The sequence below is a fragment of the Canis lupus genome, chromosome 5, assembly GCF_003254725.2.
Source record: "Canis lupus dingo isolate Sandy chromosome 5, ASM325472v2, whole genome shotgun sequence".
NCBI classification, from domain to species: Eukaryota; Metazoa; Chordata; class Mammalia; order Carnivora; family Canidae; genus Canis; species Canis lupus.
In genome coordinates this window covers 44,219,717-44,245,416 of record NC_064247.1, presented here as the reverse complement: position 1 = coordinate 44,245,416, position 25,700 = coordinate 44,219,717, and the positions used below count along the sequence as shown (strand labels likewise).

The window sequence follows — 25,700 nt, the reverse complement described above, 5'->3', positions numbered from 1 at the left end:
AGCCACCACACAACTTTGCAAATACACAGCCACCCCCTTCTCTAGTGGGAAGAGAGTCTGATTATGTGAGGCAGATAAACAAAAGGTTATTTACATTTCTTTTCTATGTGCTTTCCTTGGGTAGAAAGTGGAGGAGACTTGATAGATACATTTCTCTGTTAAAATTGCATTTGGATAGAGTTGGTAGACGATTTGCTAAGGAAGTTCTTCATGATCTACTCATAGCAGTGCATTCACCTCATGTGTAGAAAAGAGGTTTTCAAAATGTTCTATGTTCTATGTAGCTTACATATACCCTGTCAACTCAGTAAAGAGGGTAAGTTTCAGTGAATGTACTGGCATTTCGAAAGAAGAAAATTGTATCGTTATGAGGGTTTGAAGCTTTAGGATTCACTGAACTAGTCTTAGTTATTTGGAAATGATGTACGCAGTAGTCCTGGAAGAAGATTTGAGGAAATGCTAACAGCTGCTTGGTAATATCTCTCTGAGAAGGCCCTCTGTTAACCAATCTGCGATGCAAATACAAATAACTGGATACACTTTAAGACACAAGACATATATTCTGAAAAACAATGTACCAGAGTGGTCAGAAATTTAGACAAGTATGTGATTGGTATGGCAAGTGGATTTAAGAAAGCTCCGAGTCACTCAACCTCCCTTGAGACTCCGTTTCTTCTTCTGTAAAATAGAGCTAATGCTCCTTCTAGCTCTCCAGCGCCTTTGAGAATCAGATGATGGGACGTGCAAGAAAGCACTTTTCAAATTGTAAGGTAGGTATGATATGATGCTTAATGAGTGTGTGTCCCTTTCAGTTGCTCATTGCAGGTGAAAAGAAGGAGGACTACCCAGATTGGAAACATCACTGGTGTCCAAAGTGTAGCAGGAGGATGAAGAGCTGTACCTTTAAAGCTAGACAGTGAGAGAATAACAGACTAGGGCTCTATGGCTTCAGGCAAGTTATTTAACCTTCTTGGGCCACAGATTCATCTGTAAGGTAGAGATAAGAACACTCTGTACGTTTCCCAAGAGAAATAGATAATTGTAAGGAAGCACTCCTCATTGCACCTTATGCACAGAAGACTCCCAATGAGTGGTGTTTGTTACTGTAATTCTGTAACGACAACAATAGTAATAGTATCAAAGCCTCAAGCAGCCACTTAGCGCTGATGGCCTGCAAGGCATCTGACAAACACAGACCTCCTGGGTTACTTATTTTATGGTTTCATTGTTTAGGGGAACCTTTGTCAGGCTGAGAACAGAGAGCAAGCCTAGGGCCCTGGCAGCTGGAATCATATGGCTGCTGGGCACTTGGAAGATTCAGGTGCCAAAGGCTTCTCAGGTGAAAGGGCTTCTGATGAGATGTACTATTCTCTTCCCTCCCACCCTACTCTCCCAGGTAAGCACTTTCCCTGAACTTCCTTGATGAGTCTCAGAATAATAGAACATCAGAGCTAAAAGAGACTCTAGACATCACCTCTTCCAACACTTGCTTTTCACAGCTGACGAAATGGAGCTCAGAGAGGCTGAGGGGCCTGTCTAGGGTGAACTGGTGATAAACCTGGAACGAGAACCCAAATCTTCCACTCTGTTCAGAACACTTGCCCTTGGGAGTTGATTTCACCTCCCTGTCTCAGTGCAAATGCAGGATTTCGAAAAATCCTGGTATTTCCTCCAGGAAATATTTCCTCCTTGAGAGCTGGGCTTGAATCTGATTCTACATGGAATCCCCTGAACGATGCTTTGTTACCTGAAAAAATAGTTACCCTGAAAAATATTTTTAAGTGGAATCAAATTTCTGGGATACTTAATTCTCATTCAGTTTGGGAAACTGGGGATCAGTGTAGAGATCATCTTTAAATGACCTGGTTCATTGCTCTATGCTGCAGTATATGAGAATGCACACTTCCTGCTGAAAGCTTCCTTCTCTAATTCTTCCGGGCAGCCAGTCCATCTTTCCCGGGCTCTCTTTCTCTCTCTTACTGGCCCAGTGTGGAGCTCTGTGCCAATGCTTCTGTTGCCATAGCATAGATTAGTGGCTAAGAGTGAGATCTGGAATCAGCAGAATGAAGATCCTGGTTGCAACTTACAAGAGACTCAGTGACTCTAAACCTGTACTTCCTTACCTGTAAAATGGGGAAGATGATACCTCCCTCCTAAGGTGTTAAACATTAATAGCGCGTGAAATCCTTACCACAGTGCCTGGCACATAGCACTCAGTCAGTGTCTTACACTGTATCTCTATTTGCACATTGAAGTGTCTGCCTCCCACACTAACTGATGATCTTCAACAGGTACAGAACCTTCTCTTGGTTAGTTTTGCTTCTGTGGGGCCTTGGATGGTGTTGTCTGGTACGTAATAGATACTCAATGTTTCCAGAGGGGAGGGAGAAAGAGAAAGGAAGGAAGGAGGGAGGGAGGAACCTTTGTGGGATGTGGCTGAGCTCCAAATGAAGAAACCAAAGACCTGACTTCAGGCACTGCTTCCCACTTGCCAGCTGCAAAGTGTTCAACTAGTCACTGGATGTGTGTGAGACTCGTTCTCTTTATCAGCAAAACGAATTTCCTAATACTCGTTTCACAGCACCCTTAGGAGGATAATTTGAGACAATGGATGTGAGAATGTTTTGTAACTTAAAATGGACTTTCTGAATTTGTTAGGAGAGTCATCCTCATGACAAGATCCTCCTTCTCTGTCTTCTTGATTTTACTTAATAATTAGGTAGCCACTGTGCAGTGATGCCTGTCTGTGGACTAGAAGGCACTGTGTCAGCTGCCTTCAAGATGTTTATAGCATGGAAGGGAGGTTAGGACTCATGGCTTCTGCCCCCCTCCATGACAGGTAGTTGGAAAGATCTTTTGGGCAAGGACCCTTGACCTCGACTGACCTACCTTAGTGAGTGCCCAGAGGCTGTGGTCTCTGAAGTGACCCCTAACAGTACATGCATGCCAGGCTTGCCCAAGTTCATCTTTGGAATGCTGCCTCCTTTGTGAAATGTCACCAGCGTCATGTTCTCATTTCCCTCATAACACACATTTTAAAGCAGCAAGCTGTATTCCCCATGACGTAAATGGTACAGTGGCACAGCAGCAGGGCAGAGGGTGGCTCGGTGCCAGCGGAATAGAAAGTCAGGGGCTGATTTCTGGCAGCCCACTTCCCTACTATGAGCACTGCTTATGGGGACCTGTTCTGGGACTTTGATCTTCATCCCCACGCCAAGACTTTCTCTTGCCTTAGGTATAAATCCCCAAGTGTGTAGGTCTGAAAGCGCCTGGAGAAACACAAATAAAGAAAAATTTTGTTTCAATGCCTCTTATACTCCATCAGGGAGCCATAAAGCCTTTTTGGTGTAAAAGCAGCTCCTTGTTATAGACAGTCCCTGAAAGCATTGCCTAATTTCCCCACGTTCAAATGCAGATTTTTTTTTCTGGCCTTTTTATTTTATTTTTTAAAATTCAATTTGCCAACATAGAGTATAAAACCCAGTGCTCATCACATCACATGCCCTCCTTAATGCCTGTCACACAGTTACCCCATACCCCCACCCACAACCCCTTCTGCCACCCTTTTGTTTGTTTCCCAGAGTCCTGCCCTTTTCATCTAAATGAGGCGTTTAATTGGATGTTCAACCTGCATTCTTAACTCTGGAGGCTCGGCTTTCTCCACAGTCTTTAGAAGGTTTAGCTCATGTGGGTATTGTATTAGTTTTCTATTGCTGTTGTAACAAATAGCACAAACTTTGTGGCTTCAAACAACACGAATCGAAGTTTTGGCAAGCCATTCTTTTCTGGAGTGTCTTAAGAAAAGTCCATTTTCTTGCCTCGTCCAGCTTCTAGAGGCTGCCTGTATTCCTTGGCTCTTGGTCCTATTCCATATTCAAAGCCAGCAATGGCTGGTTGAATCTTTCTCACATTCCATCACACTGACACTGACACCTCTGCTTCAGTCCTTCACAAAGACCTTTATACACTTGGTCTACGGAGATAATCCAAAGCAATCTCCTTATTTTAAGGTTAGCTCACAAACAACCTTATTCTCATCTGCTACCTTAATTCTCCTTTACCATGTGAGATAATATATGCACAGGTTGCAAGGATTAGCATGGACATATCTTTGAGAGACCACTGTTCTGTCTACCATGAGTATTGAGAATGACGTCAGAATCTCGGGATGTTTCTAGAGCAATGTTTGGCAAATATGGTTCATGGCCAGCCACTTGTGTTTGCAAATAAAGTTTTATTGGAACCCGGCCACATGCATTGGTTTATGTATTCTCTGTGGCTGCTTTCATGCCTAAATGGCACAGTTGAATATTCGCCACAAAGACTGTATGGCCCACAAACCTAAAAGGATTACAGTCTGGCTTTTCTTTTCTTTTCTTTTTTTTTTTTTTTTTTAAACAGTCTGGCTTTTCTAAAAAGCTTCCTGACTTTTCACTATAGCACCCCGTCTATCTCTGATTGTGACTATACTTCTACATAAAATCACTGGGGGAACTTCTGGATACGTTCTTCATGTTTCCCACTTCCCTGTTCCCCACACCCATACTTTTTAAATTCATAGCAGTGCTGTGCCTGCCTCTCTTTCCCTTCCTCCTTCTACCCTAAATGCCATAAAACTACTGAACCCTTATAGTAACTCTAAGCATTGTACTGTGTTGTCTCTTTATTTTGATACATGCTGGTCTCTTTACTTAGAATACATTTAGCTTCTTTTTCTGTCTCCTGCCAGGCAAACTCCTATTCATCCTTTAAAACCCTCCCAAGGCATAACTTCCTCCAGGAAACCTTCCCCAACACCTCTACCCAGGGATAAGTAATTACACCTATTCTCAAAGCAATCTTTCAGGACTATAAGTGCCTCAGTGGCAATGACTGCCGTATTTATCCTTCTTCGTATCCCCTGTGCCTAGCATAGGGGCTGATGTATTATGCATCTAATAAATATTAGTCTAATGAAGAGTACTTTAAATATTATCAGTCAGAGTTGAGGCACAATATAGTGTCAATAACAACAGATTCTATGAAAATTCAGAATTGGTCTCTGCTGATACATGGAGGCTGTATGGTCTTGGAGATATAAATTCTCTTCTCCTGGCCTTGGTCTCACTATGGAAAATTTGACCTAGTTCCTTGCCAGTGCTGAAAGAGATCTCCTGCATTAGGTTTGTGCCCTGCAGAGCTGGAAATCATCCAAGACATTTATCATTCATGGCTTGGCTTTGTGTGGCAACTGGGGGCTGAGGAAATAGGGAAGGAGGGAGTACAGGAAAATAAGGAGTTGGTGAGATAATATGGGGAATTATGAATTTGTTATTGACCTTCTTCCAGGAACCAATTAGAAGATAGACACATGCCCTCAAGAGCCACGTCCAAGTAGTACATCCTCACAATCCCTAGCCTACAATCCTTGCAGCAATCCATGCCTGGAGCTCTGACTATTTACTAGAGACCCACCTCAAATTCTTGTAACCATATGAGAATCACACCGAACTCAATTTGGTCTACCTTTCTCCCTCTCCCTCCTCCAAATCCCTCATGTCTGTTTGTGGTTCTATTCTTATGTCCTTCTTTAGGGCTAGGAACCTTGGTGACAATTTTGGACACTTTCTTCTCCCTAGTCCTCTGTATACCATCTCTTATGAAGATGACATCTTTTTTTCTTCTGGGCATTACTTAGAATTTAACTCTTTTCTTCCATTCTATTGTCACCATCTATTCTAGCCTGCATTGTTTTCAACTTAAATCCTTACCCTATTTTGCTCAGTGGTTGAGTGTCTGCCTTTGGCTCAGTGATCTGGGGTCTGGAATTGAGTCCTGCATCGAGCTCCCCACCGGGAGCCTGCTTCTCCCTCTGCCTATGTCTCTGCCTCTCTCTGTGTGTCTCTCATGAAAAATCCCTGCCCTAGGGTCTTCCTGGGGTCCCTAACTCTAGCTACTTCCCATTGAGAACCATCTGACATATTCCTGCTGGCCTAATTGTCTTAAATCCCAACCTCCCTCAAGCCTCTCCTCTGTTCAAGAGTCTCCAGCAGTCCAGACTCCTCTGCTTCACTTCATAATTGGACCCACTCTGACCCTCTAACCATTTTTCTTCAACATTCTTTGCTCAGTAAAACTCATCTTCCTGCTGCTTTGCATCTCATTATGGATTCCACATCTTTCCTTCTATGATTACCTTTCCCTGGCTCTTAATTAAGTTCAGTGCACTTCCACAAACATTTAGTAAGCACCTGTTCCATTCATAGCACAGCAAACCTTTGCTGCTCGCTGTTTTTCTCCAATGATCCAATGCACAGCCCATGGTGTGCCCTTGCTGTTTTCATTCTGTCTGTGTATCCCCGCTCTCCTCCTGGACTGCACATTTCTTGAGGATGGCCATGACTATGTCTTTTACTTCTGTGTATTCCCCACAGAGTTCCACCATTGAGTCCAGATGCCCAGGCCACCTTTCCAGATTCATCTCCCATCTCTCCATTCATTTCCCACCTGTTGTGTTCCTCTATATATCAGTGACAGTGCAATCTAACTCACAAGGTTCTTTTGAAGATCAAAGATATTTCATTCAGGCAGACTCTCAATTAATTATTGCTGTAATTAACATAATATCTGACTTATCCATCCTTTCCATAGTGCTTCAGTTTTTGGTGCACAGGCTCTTGAGCATTTGGAGTTGGAGAAAGTAACAAAAGAGATTTTATCACTACTAGACATGGAATTGCTCTTGCCCTGAAATCCTGTTTGGAACATTCCCCACTCAACCCCACATATTATGGAGTTTATTACATTTTATTTTGCCTGTATATAAGGCAAGTACTTATTACGTGCCTGCTGTTTGCCAGGTACTGTTCAGGGCTTGCCATTAGCAAATTTCAGTGGCCTTTTTTGTAGATGAGTCATTCTGCCTTCCTCATCTCAGACCCAGCCCTCCCTCCCTCCCTAAGAGGAAGTGCGGTATGGGAACTGCAATTCAAAGTTTTCACTGAGGGCTTGGTCCTGAGCCTTGGCCATGTAAAACTCACTTGCTCTCCACCCTCTCCAGGTCTCCTGAGGCTGCCAGGTGCCAGCTGGGGCCTTCTGTCTGCTGGCTGCCTGGGTTATTCAGTTTCAGAAAAATAATTTCTAATCCAAACTACAACTATTTGAAATTCATTCAAAGTGTAGCAGTAATTCATTCATTCAATAAATTCAATCACTGAATAAATTCAGTTCAGTAAATTTTTGCTAAATAAAAGCAATCACTCGCCAAGCCTGACTTAATCTCAAAACGCCTATTGTATGATTCCACAATAAGCTTTGTAATATAATCTATTTTTTTAAAAGATCATTATTCCCTTGTTTACTACTATTTTGAATAATACAAATTTTCATAACTCAAGGAAACTTTTTAGGCTAGATGACAGGGCAATGTGTGGTAAGTGCCAGAAGAACCACCATACAAAAACAACAAAACAAATTAAATGACAAAAACATCGACTAGAGAAACAATTTCTTTAAAAATCACTCTTGGAACCTATGATCTAGATTACGCCGGTTTTAAGACTGCTCTGAATCTGTGTTAAATTGATATATGTGTGAAGCTGACGAAAAGAGGCCAGGATGTCAGAAGTAACACACAAAACATTTACAGTCCTTGTCTGTATGTGTGTGTTCAGGGGGAGATTGATTTAAGCCAATATTTTTTACCTCGCCTGCACATTTATGTTGGCGGGATTTCACTGGTAAATATTGGTTTAAACCAAACACTGAAATCTTTAATCACGGTTAAACAGACACTGCATTATACTGCATCAGACACTGCATTAGAAAGGGAGAAGCAGAGAAAGAGTAAGCACAGCTTATAGCTACCAACTTTCAAAGATAGAAAGGAAAAGTTAGAATTAAGTGAAATTCTTCAGAGGTAGAAATGCCAAGAAAACCATTGCTGAAATACAAAATTTTATTTTTCTAAAGTCTGGAGTTGAGTTCAATTAAGTAACATCGTTTACAAACCAGGGGAAATTAGGGCAAGAGCAAGGTCCTGCTAGATCAGGAGAAAATGGCTGAAGGAAGCCAAGCTAGCTGTGCCATACAGGGTTGACTTCTATCTTCCCAAGCAATTTTTGTTTGTTACTGTGTCAAATGAGGTTACCATGAAATCTGGGACCTAATTTTATATTCCAGTGCATGCTAGTTGGAAGTTCTGAATCTGTCACATAAAACAACAGCATGTCTACCTGCAAACAAGGCTGCAAAAATCATACTATTAAGCTCTCTTACCACACACGCACAAACCCCGCCCACAAGAGAGTTGCTTGACTTTATTCATTCTGTGCCTTCATTCCCATCCAGAACTCCATAGATCACCTGGAGAGCCTGTAAATCTCCATGTCCCTTCCTCTCACCTCACCACCTCTGCACTCCCCATATTCCCACCCCTCTCGTTTCAGACACAGCCCTGGGCTGTTCAGATGTTTCTAAGAATGTCTTCAGGAGGACCAGCTGTTGTATTTCTGAAGTCTATGATTATCTCTGTTTAATTAAATCATTGCAGCCTGCATTTGGGGGTAGATGATGATCAGATTTAAAAGAAGCAGGGACCCTGCTCAAATAAATGGTCAGCCCTACCCGAGACTGCCTGAGGGGAATACTGTTTTTATTTGTTTCATTTGGTTTGGCTTTATGTGGTTTAGTTTGGTTTTGTTTGGCCTTTCTTTCTTTCTTTCTTTCTTTCTTTCTTTCTTTCTTTCTTTCTTTCTTTCTTCTTTCTTTCTTTCTTTCTTTCTTTCTTTCTTTCTCTTTCTTTCTTTCTTTCTTTCTTTCTTTCTTTCTTTCTTTCTCTTTCTTTCTTTTTTCTTCTTCCTCTTCCTTCCTCTTCCTTCCATTTTTCTTCCTTCCTTCCTCCTTCCCTCCTTCCTTCCTTTTTTAAGAAGTGTTTTTCATCAGATCCCAAGCGAGTTTGAGGCGACAGAACTTTAAGAGAAAAAAATACATCAAAAATGAAGACTCCAATAGGTTGGTGATCACCAAACCTGGCTGAGAATGGGGGCCGTCTGGACCAATTCTAAAAAGAACAAATTGCCCGAGCCCACCCTGGAGAGAGACTGTCAGTACTTCAGGGTATAGTCTGGGAATTACCCCCAGGAGTCGAGCGTAATGATCAAGCATCAACTTCAGATCCAGGCTGGGTTCGAGACTGAGTTCCAGCACGTGTCTAGTATAACTTTGGGCAAACTGCATGATCTCTTGAACCTCAGTTTGCTCATCTATAAAATAGGAGTAGTAACTATTTAATGAGGTTGTTGCAAAAATTAAAGGACATAATACACAAAGTCTCTTATGTACTGCCTGACTCCTGGTAGGTTAAAATAAAATGCAGCCCATCCAAATGTTTCCCTGGGACTCCGCAAATAGAGGCAGCCCTGAGGCATTCCTAATGGCACTGTAGGTGGACTGCCTAAGTTTGAATTCTGGCTCTACTAAATCTGTGACCTTGGGAAAGTTACTGAATTTCTGTGTTTCTCATCTGGAAAATAAAACAATCCATTATATATTAAATAATGCTCAAGTCATGAAATTTTTGATGACGGAAAAACTACTTCATGAATGTAAAGTGCTTAGAAGGTGTAACTGGTACTTGATGAATATTAACTACGATCATTATCATTACTATCTCTTTTAAGACAAGCATCTGTGGGTTTGTGAATGTTGCGATGTTCAAGTCGTGGCTCTAGGCTATGATCTATAACAGTGATGTCCAGAAATATAATGCAAGCTCTATAGATAATTTTAAATTTTCTACGTATAGATGCAATTAGCTTTAATAATGTACTTTACTTAATATCTAAAGTATTATAACTTCAACATGTAACCCAATATGAAAATTTATTGAGATATTTTGCATCACTTTTTTTCCACCCAAAGTCTATGAAATCCAGTGTGTATGATCCCCATGCACACTGACTAGGCACAGTGTAGTGCTCAGTAGCCACACATGACTAGAAACTACATACTGGACAATGCAGAAATTCCAAATTCTAAAGCAAATCCCTTTACCTTGATGAGCCTCAAGGTAAAGCCTCATTTGTAAATATGGCGATAACTTTTATGGCTTTGTTTGCAAAAGAAAATGAGCAAACTTCAAAGTGCTTTGTCAACTAGAAACTGCTGTTTGTAGCAGGCTTTCTGCTCTTTGCAACATTTGACTGTCAAATGCATTGCCATTCTCACATGGTAAGTCCCCAAAATCCTGTGATGAAGGTGATCTGAGACATCACCCAGGAGAGCACCAGGTGAATGGGGCTTTCCTACAGGTAGCTGAAAGAGATTTGGCTAATAATATTTGGAGAGGAAGGAAAATTTCTAGCTCTTTTCTGTTCCCCACCTACCATGTTTACTCCTAATGACAAAAACCTTTGCCTCTACTCTTCCACTCTCTATCCTTGAAATTCCTTTGACAACTTTCATATTATAGGTAAAAATAAAGGTAAGGTATAAATAATCCTTCTACTCCCTCTGATAACACCCTAGTTTGGGATCCCATTTCTTCTTAAGTCCTAATTTTTCCTGCAAGTAATGATCCCTAATATTAATAATTTATCAAGTGCTTATTCTTTACTCCCTCCTATAATCCTTACAATTTACTGCTATCAAATCAATAATTCATCTCATATAGGCATCATTGTAATGGCAAGAACACTACACTTCAAGTCAGAAAGCCTAGATTCAAGTCTCTAGGTTCTGCATTTACCACTTACGGGATTTGGAACGAGACACTAAAAGTCCCTGGACAATAGTCTCTTCCTCCATAAAAGATAGACAATAATATACCTCTCATAAGGTATGGTGAAGATTGAGAGTATATGTATGAAAGAAATCTATAACTATAAAGCATTGCACAACTATAAAACAGTATTAGATATTTATAAACCAATTTGGGTGTACCATTCTTATGTTGAACAATTTTCAATCCCGTTTCATTGCCTGACAAGTCAAGTCAAATACCTTAGTCTAGCATAAAAAAAAATTCTCTAAGATTGCTCTGACCACCCTAATTTGCAAATTTATTCTACTCTACCCCATTACTAAAACCCAGTGTTCTTGACAAATAGAACTGTTAAGGTTGATCTCCCCAAACAGAATTAAATGGTGTGGCATGTTTCTAATTTTATACTTTTATTCATGCTGTTCATTGCCTTACCTAATTTTTTTCATCTCTCAGAATTCCACTCATTCTTTTTTACCTGGCCTCCAAATCTCTCTTGATCTCTTTTTCCCCCCTATGTCTTTAAGATCTATCTGTGTTGCCTCTGAACTTACTTGTATCTTTCTTATGACAACTGTGAAAATATTTGGGATTCTAGTATCACTTGGTGCACAGAGATCTCCAGTAAGGTGCCTAAAATACAGCTCTTCAGGGTGAGTCAAATAACAAATTCTGCATGTGATTTTACAGAAGTCTCCTAGACAGACACAATGTCCCTCATATTAAAAGCCAGCCTAGGGGCCACCTGGCCGGTTCAGTTGGTAGAGCATGCAACTCTTGATCTCAGGGTCATGAGTTCAAGCACCATGTTGGGCTTGGAGCCTAGTCAAAAGAAAAAAATTTAGCCAACCTAGGAATCTAATCAAGATATGAAGGCAAAAGAAATGGAGAGCCCATTAATTGTGGTAACATTGAATATACATCAACAAAAAAAAAGAAAGTGGTTTGTTTGATGATGAATAAAAAGAGAACCGAGAACAGGAATTCCTGACATTTTTTTTCCCATACTGTTAAGTAGCAAAGGCCCCATTCCTTTTGGTTCATCAATATCCCATCATCGATGGGATAGGTCAGCAGTGCAAACAATATATTTTGAGCTTCTACCAGATAATAGATGCTGTGCTGCATAAAAGATTAAGCAAAAAAAAAAGATATCTTCCCTTCTCTCAGGAAGGTTATCTTTTTTTTTTTTAATATTTTATTTATTCATTCATAAGAGACACAGAGAGAGAGAGGCAGAGACATAGGCAGAGGGAGAAGCAAGCTCTCTGGAAGGAGCCTGATGCAGGGCTCAATCCCAGGACCCCAGGATCACAACCTGAGCCAAAGGCAGACGTTCAACCACTGAGCCACCCAGGTGCCCACTCTCAGGAAGGTTATCTAATGGGTATAATAAATCAAGAGAAATAATTGAAATGAAATATGGTCAGTTGGAAATAAAGGGTAGGGAGCTTAATCCAATTTTAAAATATTTAGAAAGCTTTGCAAAGATATAACTCTAGACTGAATCCTAAACGAGAAGTAAAAATTGGCCAGGTGAATAAAGCTGAGATGGGCACTTCAGACTTTCTTCAAGTCTACCTTGAAGAAAGCGGCCTGATCATCCAGCTAACTCCTCTGCTCTGATTTCATGCTTACCGAACAAACTTATGATTAGAAATTGGTCTCCTGTGTCAAGGAATGTAGAATGACCAGAAAAAGTCACCATAAATTATTATTCTGTAAATTGATTGGTCTCTTTTCAACGTGTTCTTGTGAGTTGGACTCATATGAGCAGAATGAAATCAAACCACGCTGACAAAAATCACATTCTGGACCTGAGAAGCCAAAGTGACTAGGACTTCTGGGCACTAGCCTAAAACCACTTTCCTAGAGGCCACCTGATTTCAATACCCAAGCATCTCAAACCCACTTACCTATCTCCATCTCCACGCTATTAAATTCTAGCCACCACCAACCAGCTCCTGCATAGGTAACTGCAATAAAATCAACAGTAATGTTACCAGCAACTGGCATGAATACTTTACTAGGTGCTGGGTACCAAGCTAAGGGGTTTGATGTGGCTACTTCATTTACCCTTCATAAAACCTGGTGGGAAAGATGTACAGTGCTGTGGGAGAGATGAGGAAATCATGACTTACAGAAATGAAGTAACTTGTCCAGGTTCACACTGCTAATAAATTAAATGGCAGAGTCAGAAATCAAACTATTAGTCTACCCTCAGACTCTGGGCTTTTAAATACAAGTTAGCTGCCTCCTTCCAGCCTTCAAATTTATTCTCCAAATTGCAGGGAGATTGATCTTTCTTAAAATGCAAATTTGGCTAAGCCACACCTTTGATAAGGCTCCAAAAAGATTTCCCATTGCTTCCAGAACAAAGTTCAAAGTCCTCTCCCTGACCTTCCTTGGCTCTGTAGGACCTGACCTAAACTTCTCTTTTCCTCTGTGTTCCTGCTGCAGGTACTGCTCTCAGTTCCATGAGAGCTGCTGTTATTACTGCCTAGAACATTCTCTTTCTTCTTTGTACCTAATTACTTTTTTTTTAGACTTTATTTATTTATTTGAGAGAGTGCAAGCTCAAGGTGGGGGTGGGGGTGGGGAGAGGGAGAGAATCTCAAGCAGACTCCTTGCCTTTGCAGGGCTCAACCCCATACCCCTGAGATCACAACCTGAGCCAAAACCAAGAGTTTGATATTCAACCGACTGAACCACCCAGGTGCCCCTGTAACAAATTCTTATTCCTTTGAATCTCATAACCCTCCAAGGTATCCCTGCCCTGAGCTCTATCATATCCCTGCTCTTCCTCAGACTTTTGGGTTCCCTATATCCTGTGGCAAGTTCTTAGGACAATCTACATTTCTTGCTAGCTCCTTTTCCAATTTTAATTAAATAAGTTCTTGTGTAATTGTCTATTTCTGCTAGAATATGGGCTTCAAATAAACAAAAACAATGTCTATAAAATTTACCACTATATCCTCAGAGATTCATGCTGAGCCTAAGACATAATAGGCACTAAAAAATCTATTCATTAATATGGTGTGTATATATGTTGGTGTGTGTGTGTGTATATATATATATATATATTTGTGTATAGATATACCTATATAATAATGTACATATAGTGTATATGTGTGTGTGTATATATGTGTGTAGTATGTGTATATATACATAGATGTATGTGTGTGTATGTGTATTACACTGCCATAAAAAAGGATGAAATCACGCTGTTGGCAACAACATGGATGAACCTAGAGGGTATGATGCTAAGTGAAATATGTCAGACAGAGAAAGACAAATACCGTATGATTTCACTATGTGTGGGATCTATAAGAACAAATGAATAAACAAGCAAACAAAAACCAGAATGAGACCTGTAAATACAGAGAATAAAATGATGGTTTCAGGAGATGGCAAGGAGGAGGGGCAAAATGAGTGAAGAGGGTAGGAAATAGCAAGCTTCTGGTTCTGGAATGAGTAAGTTGCAGGAATAAAAGGCATAGCATAGGGAATATAGGGATGATATTGTAACAGCACTGTATGGTGACAGATGGTAGCTATACTTACGGTGGACATAGCACGGTGAACATAGATAGCATAATGTATAGAGAAGTTGAATCACTATGTAGTGCACCTGAAACTAATGAAACTAATGTAACATTGTGTGTCAATTATACTCAAAACATTTTTAAAAAATCAACTCATCAAATAAATATTTGATCATATTCAACAAACAATAGCCAATATTTATCTGGTACTTATAACACACCAGGTACTGTCCTAAACCCTTTACATTACTTACTAATTAAATACTACAATCTACTATATAGTTCCCATTATTTTTCTCATTACATGGGCAAGGAAACTGAGGCATAGAGAAATTATAATACAATGTTAGGTAACAGTAAGTAGTGATACTGGAATATGAGCGCAGACAATCGGGTTCCAGAGACTAAGATTTAACCATCATTGTATCTTCTTCATAAATATTTCTTGCATAGATTTAATGTATTAGAAAAATATTTGGATAGCAACTTACCTCCACCTCTAATCACTTTCTTGTGTCACCGCTCTTTAACACTAACACAGTGGACAATGAAGTTCCTTGAGTACTCTTTCACATTGATAGTGTGAGCTATTGCCTAGATAAGTACAGATTCCCATTAGGAAGTAAATGCTAAAGTCAGAGTCCTTCTGAAGAGCAGGTTTCTGTAAGGAGAAGGCCATTGGAAGAGGGGGAAGTAGGGTAGAAGGGAATAGAGCTTGAGGCTGGCTCATCAAAAACATAGTTTTGCTCTGTCTAAGCCCACCTGGGTGAAAGAAGAAGGTGGACCATTTGTTTATAATAGGGCCCCTAGCTTAGTAAAAATTACCATGGAATTTAGAATCAGAGAAATTAGGTTCTCTCCCTCCCTGCTGGCTGTCCCCCTTCCCACTACCTCCCTCCTTCCTCCCAATCTCTCATCTTATCTCTCTCTCATTGGATAACTTTGAGCAAATCATTAAACACCAACAAGCCTCAATTTCCTCTCATGCATAATAGAAAGTGTTTAATAATAATATGTAATAATAATTTCTATCTCATGGGATTTATATTTCAAGGAAAAACTAAGATTTGCAAATGAAAGTACTTGGTAAACTGTCAAGTTACTAAACTAACTACTAACTACAAAAGCTAGTTGGATTGGACGTTTTTTAAGTTCTAGTCTTAGAGGAGTTTGCTAAAGAAATCGACATCAAAATGACCTACTTTTCACTGTTATTTCTCTTGAGGGCAGTGAACCTCTTCTGTGAATCCACCCACAGCGAAATCCCTGTCATATGCAATTGCAAAGTTCCATATTTATAGAGACACAGTGACAAAGTCCTGCCTAGAGAAAGGCCACGTAGGGCTTACAAACTGCCTTTGAAAGAACTATGTTACAGAATGTATAAATGTCTTCCAGTTTCTGTGATTTGTTCTAAGAATGTTTTACTCGAGGTTAAAGCAACATGCCTTCTTGAAATGTTGCACTCTAACACAGGTACATTTCATTTACCAGATATTCATCGAAAGAAAATAAATACCTTTGGACATAAGAACTTACAATTAAAAGAAAAGTATTGCTAATATAAGGGGAAAAAAATCATAACCAAGACCACTAAATAAATAGACCAATAGCCACAACTTAACACCTTGAAATAAAGAGAGGCTGATTTCCATATGTATGCAACTATTTTGCATTTTAACAAATACTTATTGCGTTGTGAGGAGCAACGGAGGAATGAAATAAGCCTGCTAACTTCCAGGTGCGGTGCGAAGAACCTAGAGCGGACATCTACAGGGTTAGAAGCTTGTGGATAAAGCTAGAGTCATAGGCCGAATACAGAGAATCCAATTAATACACACTTCTCACCTCCAAGGATCAGAAGAGTGGTTTCTTAGTTTTCCTGATGAAGGACTTCTTTAATACTTTTTCCCCCTGCGGGGCGCTTGCTTTAAAAGCTTTGTCTACAAAAACAAAAACTGTATTTAAAGGTAATAATTAGTCTATTAAATTAAAATTTTAAGCTATTTTATAGAGGCCTATTTAATGCTATTTCAGTTATTATGGTATTCACAAATTAAGAGCTAGGAAAGGTCTTGGGATACTTTCCTTTCAATGTCAAGGGTTTGCTTTATTTTGAGGTTAAAGTGTGGATTTTGCTGTGACTCTGTGTTCTGTGCTCTGCTTTCACAGAGCACTCCCAGTCATGTGGGAGAAAGCTTCCTGCTAGTTTGTGCCACTGGGCCATTGCATAAGGTCATTGTGTAGTTTGGGTACTGATCAAAGGTACTCAGCCAGGTGATGAGAAGAGCTGAATTTCAGCCCATGCGTCACTTCCCAACCTTTCTGCCCAAGGGCAATGTCTGCCGAGAGAAGGCACATTTTTCTAATTTTCACAAAGATAATGTATAAATTTGGGACAGGGGGCAGGGAAGGGGAGGAAGCTGCTAAGGCACCCCGTTTCACAGAGGGGTAATTCTGGAGAATGGGAAAGGTGTTTCTTATATGATCATTCAATGCAGGGGGACTATGTCTCATTCATTACTGTAACACCCAGCATTGAGCATCAGGCTTGGCTTATACTAAATACTCGATGTATTTTTGTGGAATGAATAAATGAACAAACAGCTCTCTTGTATAGTTCTCTACTTCTGAAGGTCCACTGATCTGGTGTGTCAGTCAGGATTTGGTGAAAGCAGAATGATATATCAGGCCAGGTCTATATTTTAGAAGTGAACATCAATAAACTCTAACCTAACCAAGAAGCAGTTCCTATCTGAGGTCACACTGTGGGAGGGACAATTTAGGATTTCATAGTCACTTACATGTACTCTTCTCCAGACCAAAACTCCACCCAGCTCAGCTATGAAATATGTGGCAATCTACCTTCAGGAAAGTGACCAGGAATAGGGATAAGGTTGGGGATGGGGACAGGCAATAAAAATGTTCCTGACATGTGTGAGCGCTGTACCAAACACTTGGCATGGGTTGCTTCCCTTAATTCTCACAGCTAGTTTATGCTGTCTTCCTGTTTCACAGGTAAAGAAACAGAGGCATAGTCAGGCTACTCAGCTTGTCTAAGGTTACATTGCTAGGAAATGAATGGCACCATCAGGATTTATAAATGTCTGGATCAGACTCCAATGTGTTCCACTGACTTTTGAGTTAGTAGGAGCATTCTGATCTATGCAATATAAATTAGCATATTGGGGGGGTGCTGTTTTTTAGCTGTGTTAGATTTATTCAAATTCTGTTGCTACTCATTCTATAGTTCAACAAAAGGAAAGGAAATTTGTGTTTTTTTAGAAATCCTATTATTTGCTTTTTAAAGTCATGTAACCAGTAGTCAGAGCAAGAGATGGACCATTACCAGCACCTGTAGAAGCCCCCCCTTAAGTCCCTTCCAGTCACTAGCTCTCCACAGTAACTAGTATCTTGACTTTTGATAACCTAGATTCATTTTTGCCTCTTTTGAACTTTATATAAATTGAATCCCATTTGTATGCGCTTTGCAATATCTGGTTTCTTTTGCTTGACATTTACATTTATTAGATTCATCCCTGTTGCATGTGACAGTTGTTCTGATTGATTTAACTATTGCATAACCTTGAAAATAACTACCACCTTTTCTACTGGGAAGAGGCCAATTATATGAGAAAGCTAAACAAAAGGTTATTTATATTCTTTTCTATGTGCTGTCTTTGGGCAGAAAGTGAAATGACTTGATGGATATGTTTCTGATACATATGGAGCTATCTTAAAGTTGTATTTAGAACGATCCCTTATATCAGGAATCTAAAATTGTAAAATACATAAAAGCTGAGAGTAGAATGGTAGTTGCTAAGGGCTGGGGGAATGGGCATTGAGAAGGTGTTGGTCAAAAGGCACATAGTTTCAGATATGCAAAGTGAGTAAGTCCTAAAGACTACTGTATAGCATAGTGCATATAGTTAACAATAATATATCATTTACTTAAAAATTGGTTAAGAGGGTAGATCTTATGTTAAATATTCTCATAACACACATGCACACCCCCATACCCGCAGAGGGAGGAAGAAAACTTTTAGAGGTGATGGTTTAGTTTATGACGTTGTTTATGGTGACAGTTTCACAAACGTATGCTTATCGTCAAATTCATGAGGATGTACATATTAAATATGCACAGCTCTTTTGTATGTCAGTCACACCTCAATAAAAAATTGGATTGAGATATTATTTGTAGAAAATTTATATTTGGGCTATAATGTGATGCTCTCATTTGCTAAATTCTTATCTGTATTAAGAGTTATGAGGGATCCCTGGGTGGCGCAGCGGTTTGGCGCCTGCCTTTGGCCCGGGGCGCGATCCTGGAGACCTGGGATCGAGTCCCGCGTCGGGCTCCCTGCATGGAGCCTGCTTCTCCCTCTGCCTGTGTCTCTGCCTCTCTCTCTCTCTCTCTCTCTGTGACTATCATAAATAAATAAAAATTTAAAAAAAAGAATTATGATACTCAGGGCTTCAAAATTGAAATGATATAGGTGTGTAAATGGCCTCTGTCTCCACTTTACCCAGAGATCAGTTGCATAATAACACTTCCCTGCACTGAGTGTGAGGCCAACTCTTAGGATACCTGAGGTCTGTTACCAGCTGGGTCACTGACTTCCTTACTGCTAAGATCTATTTCCATGTTTTCCAGCTATGAGGAGTTAGCTCTTTGTGGCCAGGCTGAGATTTCTCATTACCCTTTCCCTTCCCATCTCTGAGTCTGTCCTTTCCCACACCTCTCTCTGTCTCTTTCTCTCTCTCTCTCTCTATACACACACACACACACACACACACACACACACACACATTTCTACTGGATTTATGTAGAAAAAAACCTGGGGAAATTGGAATGTGGGCTAAGTATTAGTTGAATTGGAAAACCATTAAAACAAGTGTAACTCAACAGTTTGTATAGTATGATCTCCACATACATACATGAACATATATACACAAAAGGATCAATAATGATCTTAGTAAAAACGTGACATTTTTATCACGTTTGTGATAAAATGTTTGCCTCTTTGTAATTTTCTCTAATGTATCTATATCCCATCTGTAATAATAAATGTGATATTTACAAAATGTGCACAATACTTAAAGGTTGACAGTCTGGTTTTGTGGACATTCTCCTATTTTACCTTCCCACTGAGAATAGGGTAAGTTTTCTTCTTAACCCTCACTTTCCAGATAAAGAAACTTAGTCTCAGCACACTTAGGTAACTTGCATTAGGTCAGCCAACTGAAGCAAGATGAAGGACCAGAACCACACCAGGTCTTCTGAGTAAATACCACACAGTCTCCTTGCGCTACTGACTGCGTTAGATACATCAGAAAAGGGAAGAGGAGACTCAAGAAGGTGACAACATTTAAGAAAGCAATTACACAATTTTAAACAGAAAATACCCAAGGGGAAGATGCCACCCTAAATCAGCATTTTCAGGGATTCGTGCATTTTCAGTGTGGAGCTGAATCCTTTAGTTAAGAGACCAAGATATGGTCTTGCCAGGAATCCTGCTCCAGTAATTTAACCTCTGACTTCTTGGCTTGTGCCTTAAGGTAAATTATAGATAATCATACCTCTTCTTCATACCTGTGGCTACCACAGAGATGTTGCAAGGATAAATGAGTAGTGTCCTTGGAGCTCCTTTGAGGAGAGGGATTTATGAATGCCACATATTATTATCAGATTAATATTAACTATAATTATTTATCCATTCTTTCTTCCTGTTTACCAGGGCCAAATGCGATTCCTACCAGACCTACAAGAGGAAGTAAATCTCTCTTTGCCACTCTTGGTAGAGGGAAAAACACATGAGAGTTTGGTTTTCCCTGTCCCTCTGGAAATTTGTGATAAATAGGGTCAATCCCATGACCATACATGGTCCCATCACTTGCTCCCATCCCCTTGAGCCTTGCTTCTGTGATATTAAGCATTGTTCATTCTCAGAGCCTTTTTTTTTTTTTTTTTGTAAGACAGGAAATGACCAGCTTCACGGTCATGCAACCTGTGCAAGATGCATAGTGCCCCATATCCAGCAGGGCCCCATAGTTGATATCTTGAAACTTATAATAACTTTATCTTTGATCTTATGTTTTGTAAGTGAAATCTGAGGGTAAAATAGAATATACTTACTCCAGTGGCTTGGAGCCTTGGTTCTTAGGCTGTCCCACCTTTTTCCTGCCACTTGCCTGCCTCCCCTGGACATGTCATCAGCCACCTTGATCCCTGGCACCCTAGAACTCATCCAGCATCCCTCATCCTTGCCATCCATTCCCAGAAGGGCCTCAGGGTGCAGGTGCAGAGAGGGTCTGAGTTGGGCATGTGTGCCTTGCAAAATCTCACATGGGGCATGGTCGCAGCCATCCCTGGCCTGGGCTGGCATGGCAGTACCATGGTAGACCAGGACGTGTCTTGGTGGGAGTGAGCCTCTTGTCCACCTCTGATCTGGGTGTCTAGTATGCCCCATGCCGAACTTGTGGCATCCTTAGGGGCCACCTATCTGCTGTGGAGTGGTGCATCGGTACGGTGAGGAAGGGAATGTCTGACTTCCCCAGAGCCTGGCCCTGGCTGGGGCACAGGAGATGAGTTTGGCAGCTGGCGGATAGGGGTAGCCCTGTGACTTGTGAACTGTGTATTGCACTCAGTCACTGGATGCAGGGGCTGGGGCCTGTGAGGGTCTGCACTCTCCTTGTGGTATCCTTATGCCTGAGGGAACACAGTATTAGAGAGTAAATAGAACACACCATGCCATTGATGAATTGTGATAAATGTGCCATAATAATGTAAGATGTCAACAATAAGGAAACCTAAACATGGGTTATCTAGGAATTCTCTATATTAGCTTTTCAGTTTTTCTGTAAATCTAGAGCTATCCTAAAATAAAATGCTTAGACAAAACCCAAAAAATACCAGTATGACAGGTTGAGAGAGAGAGAGAGAGAGATTCCAGAAGGAAAAAAGAGTTTCATACTTTACTACTTTCAACAGCACTTTTCCTGCTGTTTGAATAAGAGGCCCTGCATTTTCATTTTGCACTGGACCCCACAAATTATGTAGCTCCACCCTTTGTGGACTACACAAGTCCTCTATCTCCCTTCCTATCCCTCACTACTCCCAAATGCCAGGCCCTGGGTTACTTTGATTACTATTAAGAGTTATGCTTCTCTGGATTGATCATCTACTGAGAACTGGCTACCATACCAGAAGCTTTAATGCTTTCTCTCTAATCCCTATATAACTTTACGAGATAAGTATTCTTATCCTTATTTTAAGATGTAGAAGTTGAGGTCCAGCATCACACAGTAAGCAGTAGAAGAGAAACTCAAAATGCTTGAGTCTCACTCCAGAACTGGTGCGCTAGCCACACTACTACAGATGCACCATTCAGCCTCTAGATATCCAAGTATTTGCAGGCTACTTGGGCAGGCACTTTGGTCTCCATTCCTCTGCGTATTTACTGAGTATCTGGTAGGTTCCAGATCTGGCGCTGGTGCTGGAGTCAGGAAGTTCGTGAGCAGCATCCGTCCTTTCTTTTGGCTGTACTACCCAGAAGTAGCAGGGGTTTGATGCCCATATACTCAGCCCACTCTGACATCTGTGCCTCCCACTTTAGTCTCTGTGATAAGAAGGGTCTAAAATGGGACACAAAGTCTTGACTATAGATTAAGAATCTGAAAAGGAACAAATTGTCATTAACTTCCACATTAACTTCAAAAAACTTTGAATTAAAGAATATTGTAGCTGACCATTATAAGAAAGGGCAGTGGAGAGGAAGGGCCTGTCACATTCACTGGCCGGTCACTGGCAAATCACTACTATACTAATTCTAGGAGCTCACCTGTCCTTGTTCTGGGTCACAGACCGGGAATGAGCTGGGCAGGTAACCCTTAATTGTGGATTTTTGAAAAGTCCTCCCTCTTTCTAGTGCTTTTGCTGCTATAATTATTGTAGTTCTTTTGTCAACCCTGAGTGGAAATTGGATCCCTTTTTTTCCCTCTCCAAGAAGGAGAACGGTGATAGATGATCTTACAGTCATTTTGCATATCAGCCAATTCAAAAGCCCTGAGCATCCCAGGTACCAGAGAACCACGGGGTGATATGGACAGCAAGGTGGTAAAGTCCAAGTAGTTGGGAAGTAGTTGGACTTTTCCTTTGATGAGAGGCTGGGAATGGGATAGAGGAGGTTCGGGCACTTCAGGAAAAGCTTCCTTGGAAGAAGTGCTCCTCTGGAGGGAACTAGAGGAAATAAGGGAGTGTTTTGGACACACTAGGGGGTGAGGAGATTCCGCAAGTTGAGGCAGCTGAGCAAAACTGGGGAGGAAAGGAGAAGGTATGTGTAAGTCTGGCTTGAAATGAGTTTTACTCTAAACACCTCAGTTCTTGTCTGCACATTGTTGAGGAGTGTGAAAAAAATAGAGGAAGACACCTCCAGCGGTTTTGGGGCTTTTTAAGTATGACATACAGGATATTGAATGTTAACCCCAAGCTATCCTGAGGTGTATGCATATTCGAGGAATACATAAAGCATCTATTCTTTGAAATGTGCGTCTGTGGGCAAGTGATCTCAGTCTCTTAGAGTCTGTTGTGCTTATTCTCTTTTCTTCGGGTTCAAGTATGAGTGCCACACACACAAAATTTCAAATAATGATAAAAGGGTATGTGGTCTCCTTCAGACTTCTGTATGAACATAGGAAAAAATGTATTCTAAACTTGACAGGGATGTATGTAATCTCTCTAGGAGAATTCCAAACAAGACTTTTGATTTTATTAGTGCCTATTATGTGCTTGCATTCCAGAAGGATTGGTAGAATTAATGAATGTTGTTCCTTTCAAAATCAGTCATGGTTGCAGGAGAGTCTGACTTTTTATAACCATCTGTAGCATCGTTAATTCATCCAGCATCTATCTATTGAGTTAATTCAGAGTTTACTAGCATAGAGGTCTTAAGTCAATATTCCTGAGTATTAGTTCAGACTCCTCAATGTTTGAGTATGGAATTGATATATTGTGACCATTCAGTAAGAACTTTATTATCACCCAGCAAAAAAGAAAAAAACATGATCTTAAAAAATAATATTTTTTGAATGGACAATTAAGAAACATTTCTAGAAAGTCTGTAGAGTTCTGTAACCACAAACCAGAGCACCCCACTTTAATCAAAGTGAAATTCTGCAGTGTCCCCATCTGGCTCCACCTGAAAGTCCGGTTCAGAATTTCCCAGTGATCCTGACAGTTGGAGAAGAGAAGTTTTAGCTTTGTTTAGTATAACAAGAGCTGCCTACCTACTGTGGCCCATAAGCGTGTAAAAAACTCCAGTTTCTCTCAGACCCAAGTCTTATCAGGGAAACTTCATTTTGCCTTTCCTTAAGGGAGAGAGTCAGAAGAGCGGAGGAAGAGCCACCACCTCCAGCTGCTGGGGGTCGGTGTTTGCGGAGTTAAAAGTCACTCCACTGTGTGCACATCCCCAGGAATGAGTGACTGACTGCCTCGCCTCCCAACGTTGACTGTCCGTGCCCCCACCCCGCGCCACCCTCCCAATCTTCCCCCCTGCGTTTCATTTAGAAGAAAAGCAAAAATGAGAAAAGGCTTTTCTCATTTCTCCTCTAGCCTGCAAACGCTCAGAAATGACATCACGCACCCTAAAGAGCCCCAGGATGACTAAGGCAGAGGGAGCCTGAGAAAACTCGCTGCTTCTGCCTTTAGGTTTGGGACACATGTATGCAGATGAGCCTCTGAGAGATGGTTCCCCGCCTTCTTCCTCGGAGGAAGTTTCTTGGTAGATCGCGGACACCTCATCCCCGCGGGGGGCGGGGGCTGGGGGGGCGGCGGCGGCGCGAACCCCTGGCACCAGCCGTCCCAGGCGGAGCGCCGCGGTGATTTGCTCTCCTGGTGGAGGGAGCTGGAAGGCAGGAGTCGGCGCGCGAATCATGAAGGAGCTCGGGGCGACCTTCAGTAGCTCCGGGGTGTGCGGCGGCAGCGGGGCCGCGGCGATGGACAGCCTGCAGCCGCTCCAGCCTAACTACATGCCTGTGTGTTTGTTTGCAGAAGAATCTTATCAAAAATTAGCAATGGAAACGCTGGAGGAATTGGACTGGTGCCTAGACCAGCTCGAGACCATCCAGACCTACCGCTCCGTCAGTGAGATGGCTTCTAACAAGGTAAGAGGCCCGCGGGCGCCTGGCTGCCCCGCGCCCCTCCCCGGCCCCCCGGCCCCCCGCGCCCCCCGCGCTCCCCGGGGCGCCCCGGCCGCGGCCTGCGGCGCGGGTGCATCCGAGGACGCCGCGGGGGACGCGGGTTTGCACCGCTGCCTCCGAGGATTCCGGCCCCGGCTGCCACACTCTGCTTGTGCCTCGATGCTAGGGCAAAAGCTAAACCCCCCCTTCGTTCCCAGAAACCAAACTTGTGTTGTTAATTGATGTAGTTCAGAATATGTCTAAGGGGAGAGGTGCTTCAAAAGCTCACGAATCACTGTGCAAAATTGAAAGGTCCCTTTTTTTTTTTAAAGACAATTGTCAGGTAGATAGCCTCTGAATGAATTCGTAGGGTGAAATGGACAACACGTTGCATTGCAATCAGGTGTTAGACCTATTATTATTATTATTATTTTTGAACAATAACGTGACCTCAGTATATCAGTGGAGAGAATGGTTAGCCCTGAAGCTTTAGAAATTCTGAAATTTTTCTCCGAAGGGCATTCTGGGATTTTCGAATATTTCTTTTGTGATGCTGGTGTGACCCGAGATTTTTTTTTGTAAAGGAAACAATATATACTTTATCTCCAACAAGCGAAATTTTTTTTTTTTAAAGTTTGCTGCTTTTCGAAGAATTACTTGAAAAAAGTTCCACCATACTTCAAAACAATAGTTTTGTTTACGATTCCCAGACAAAACTTAATGTGGAAGGGTTTTAATTATCTATCATTATATCATTTGTTTAATTAACACCTGGATTTAGAGTGCTAATTTATGTAGTGAGAGTTGCTGCTTTTTGTTTGTCTCCGCCCCCCCAACTTGGAGAATGCTAACTTTATAAATATATATGATGTGTGTGTGTATATATGTATATACTTACTGCTATTGTTTTTAATGGAAAACCTTAACACTGGACCCTTATAAGTACGCATTTTAAGAATCCCCAACCATCCTAGCCTTAGGTATTGTCTTACTGTCTTAAGGTTCTGGGTCCGGGAAGAGCTTTGCTCCACACCTGCCAACATGCCCTTTCCAGCCCTGAGGTTCGCTAGGGAATGTGTGTCCCTACTCCCTCTTTACTAGGGTTAAAAGTATCACCTTCCTATCAAGGCTTACTGGCTCCTGTTCACAGGGTCTGAGCAGAAGGAGCATTGAGTCCTTAGAGGTTTTGAAGGGGGCTGGGGTGGGGGGAGAATAGATTCTTTTTACTCTTGTTTATT

At 41.3% G+C, this 25,700-nt stretch overlaps 1 protein-coding gene and 1 long non-coding RNA gene across 2 annotated transcripts in view; one reads left to right on the top strand and one right to left on the bottom strand.

Moving 5' to 3' along the window:
• Positions 1–25,700, top strand: part of PDE4B (phosphodiesterase 4B) — a 542,770-nt gene that overhangs the window by 478,542 nt on the left and 38,528 nt on the right. Inside the window, 1 exon segment of the mRNA XM_049110336.1 lies at positions 24,335–24,447. Coding sequence (XP_048966293.1) covers positions 24,335–24,447 — 113 coding nt within the window.
• Positions 7,919–15,165, bottom strand: LOC125755127 (uncharacterized). The gene is made up of 2 exons (XR_007410813.1): positions 14,778–15,165; positions 7,919–8,949 (listed from the first exon to the last, which is right to left on the bottom strand). It is a non-coding gene; the product is annotated as an uncharacterized LOC125755127 (long non-coding RNA).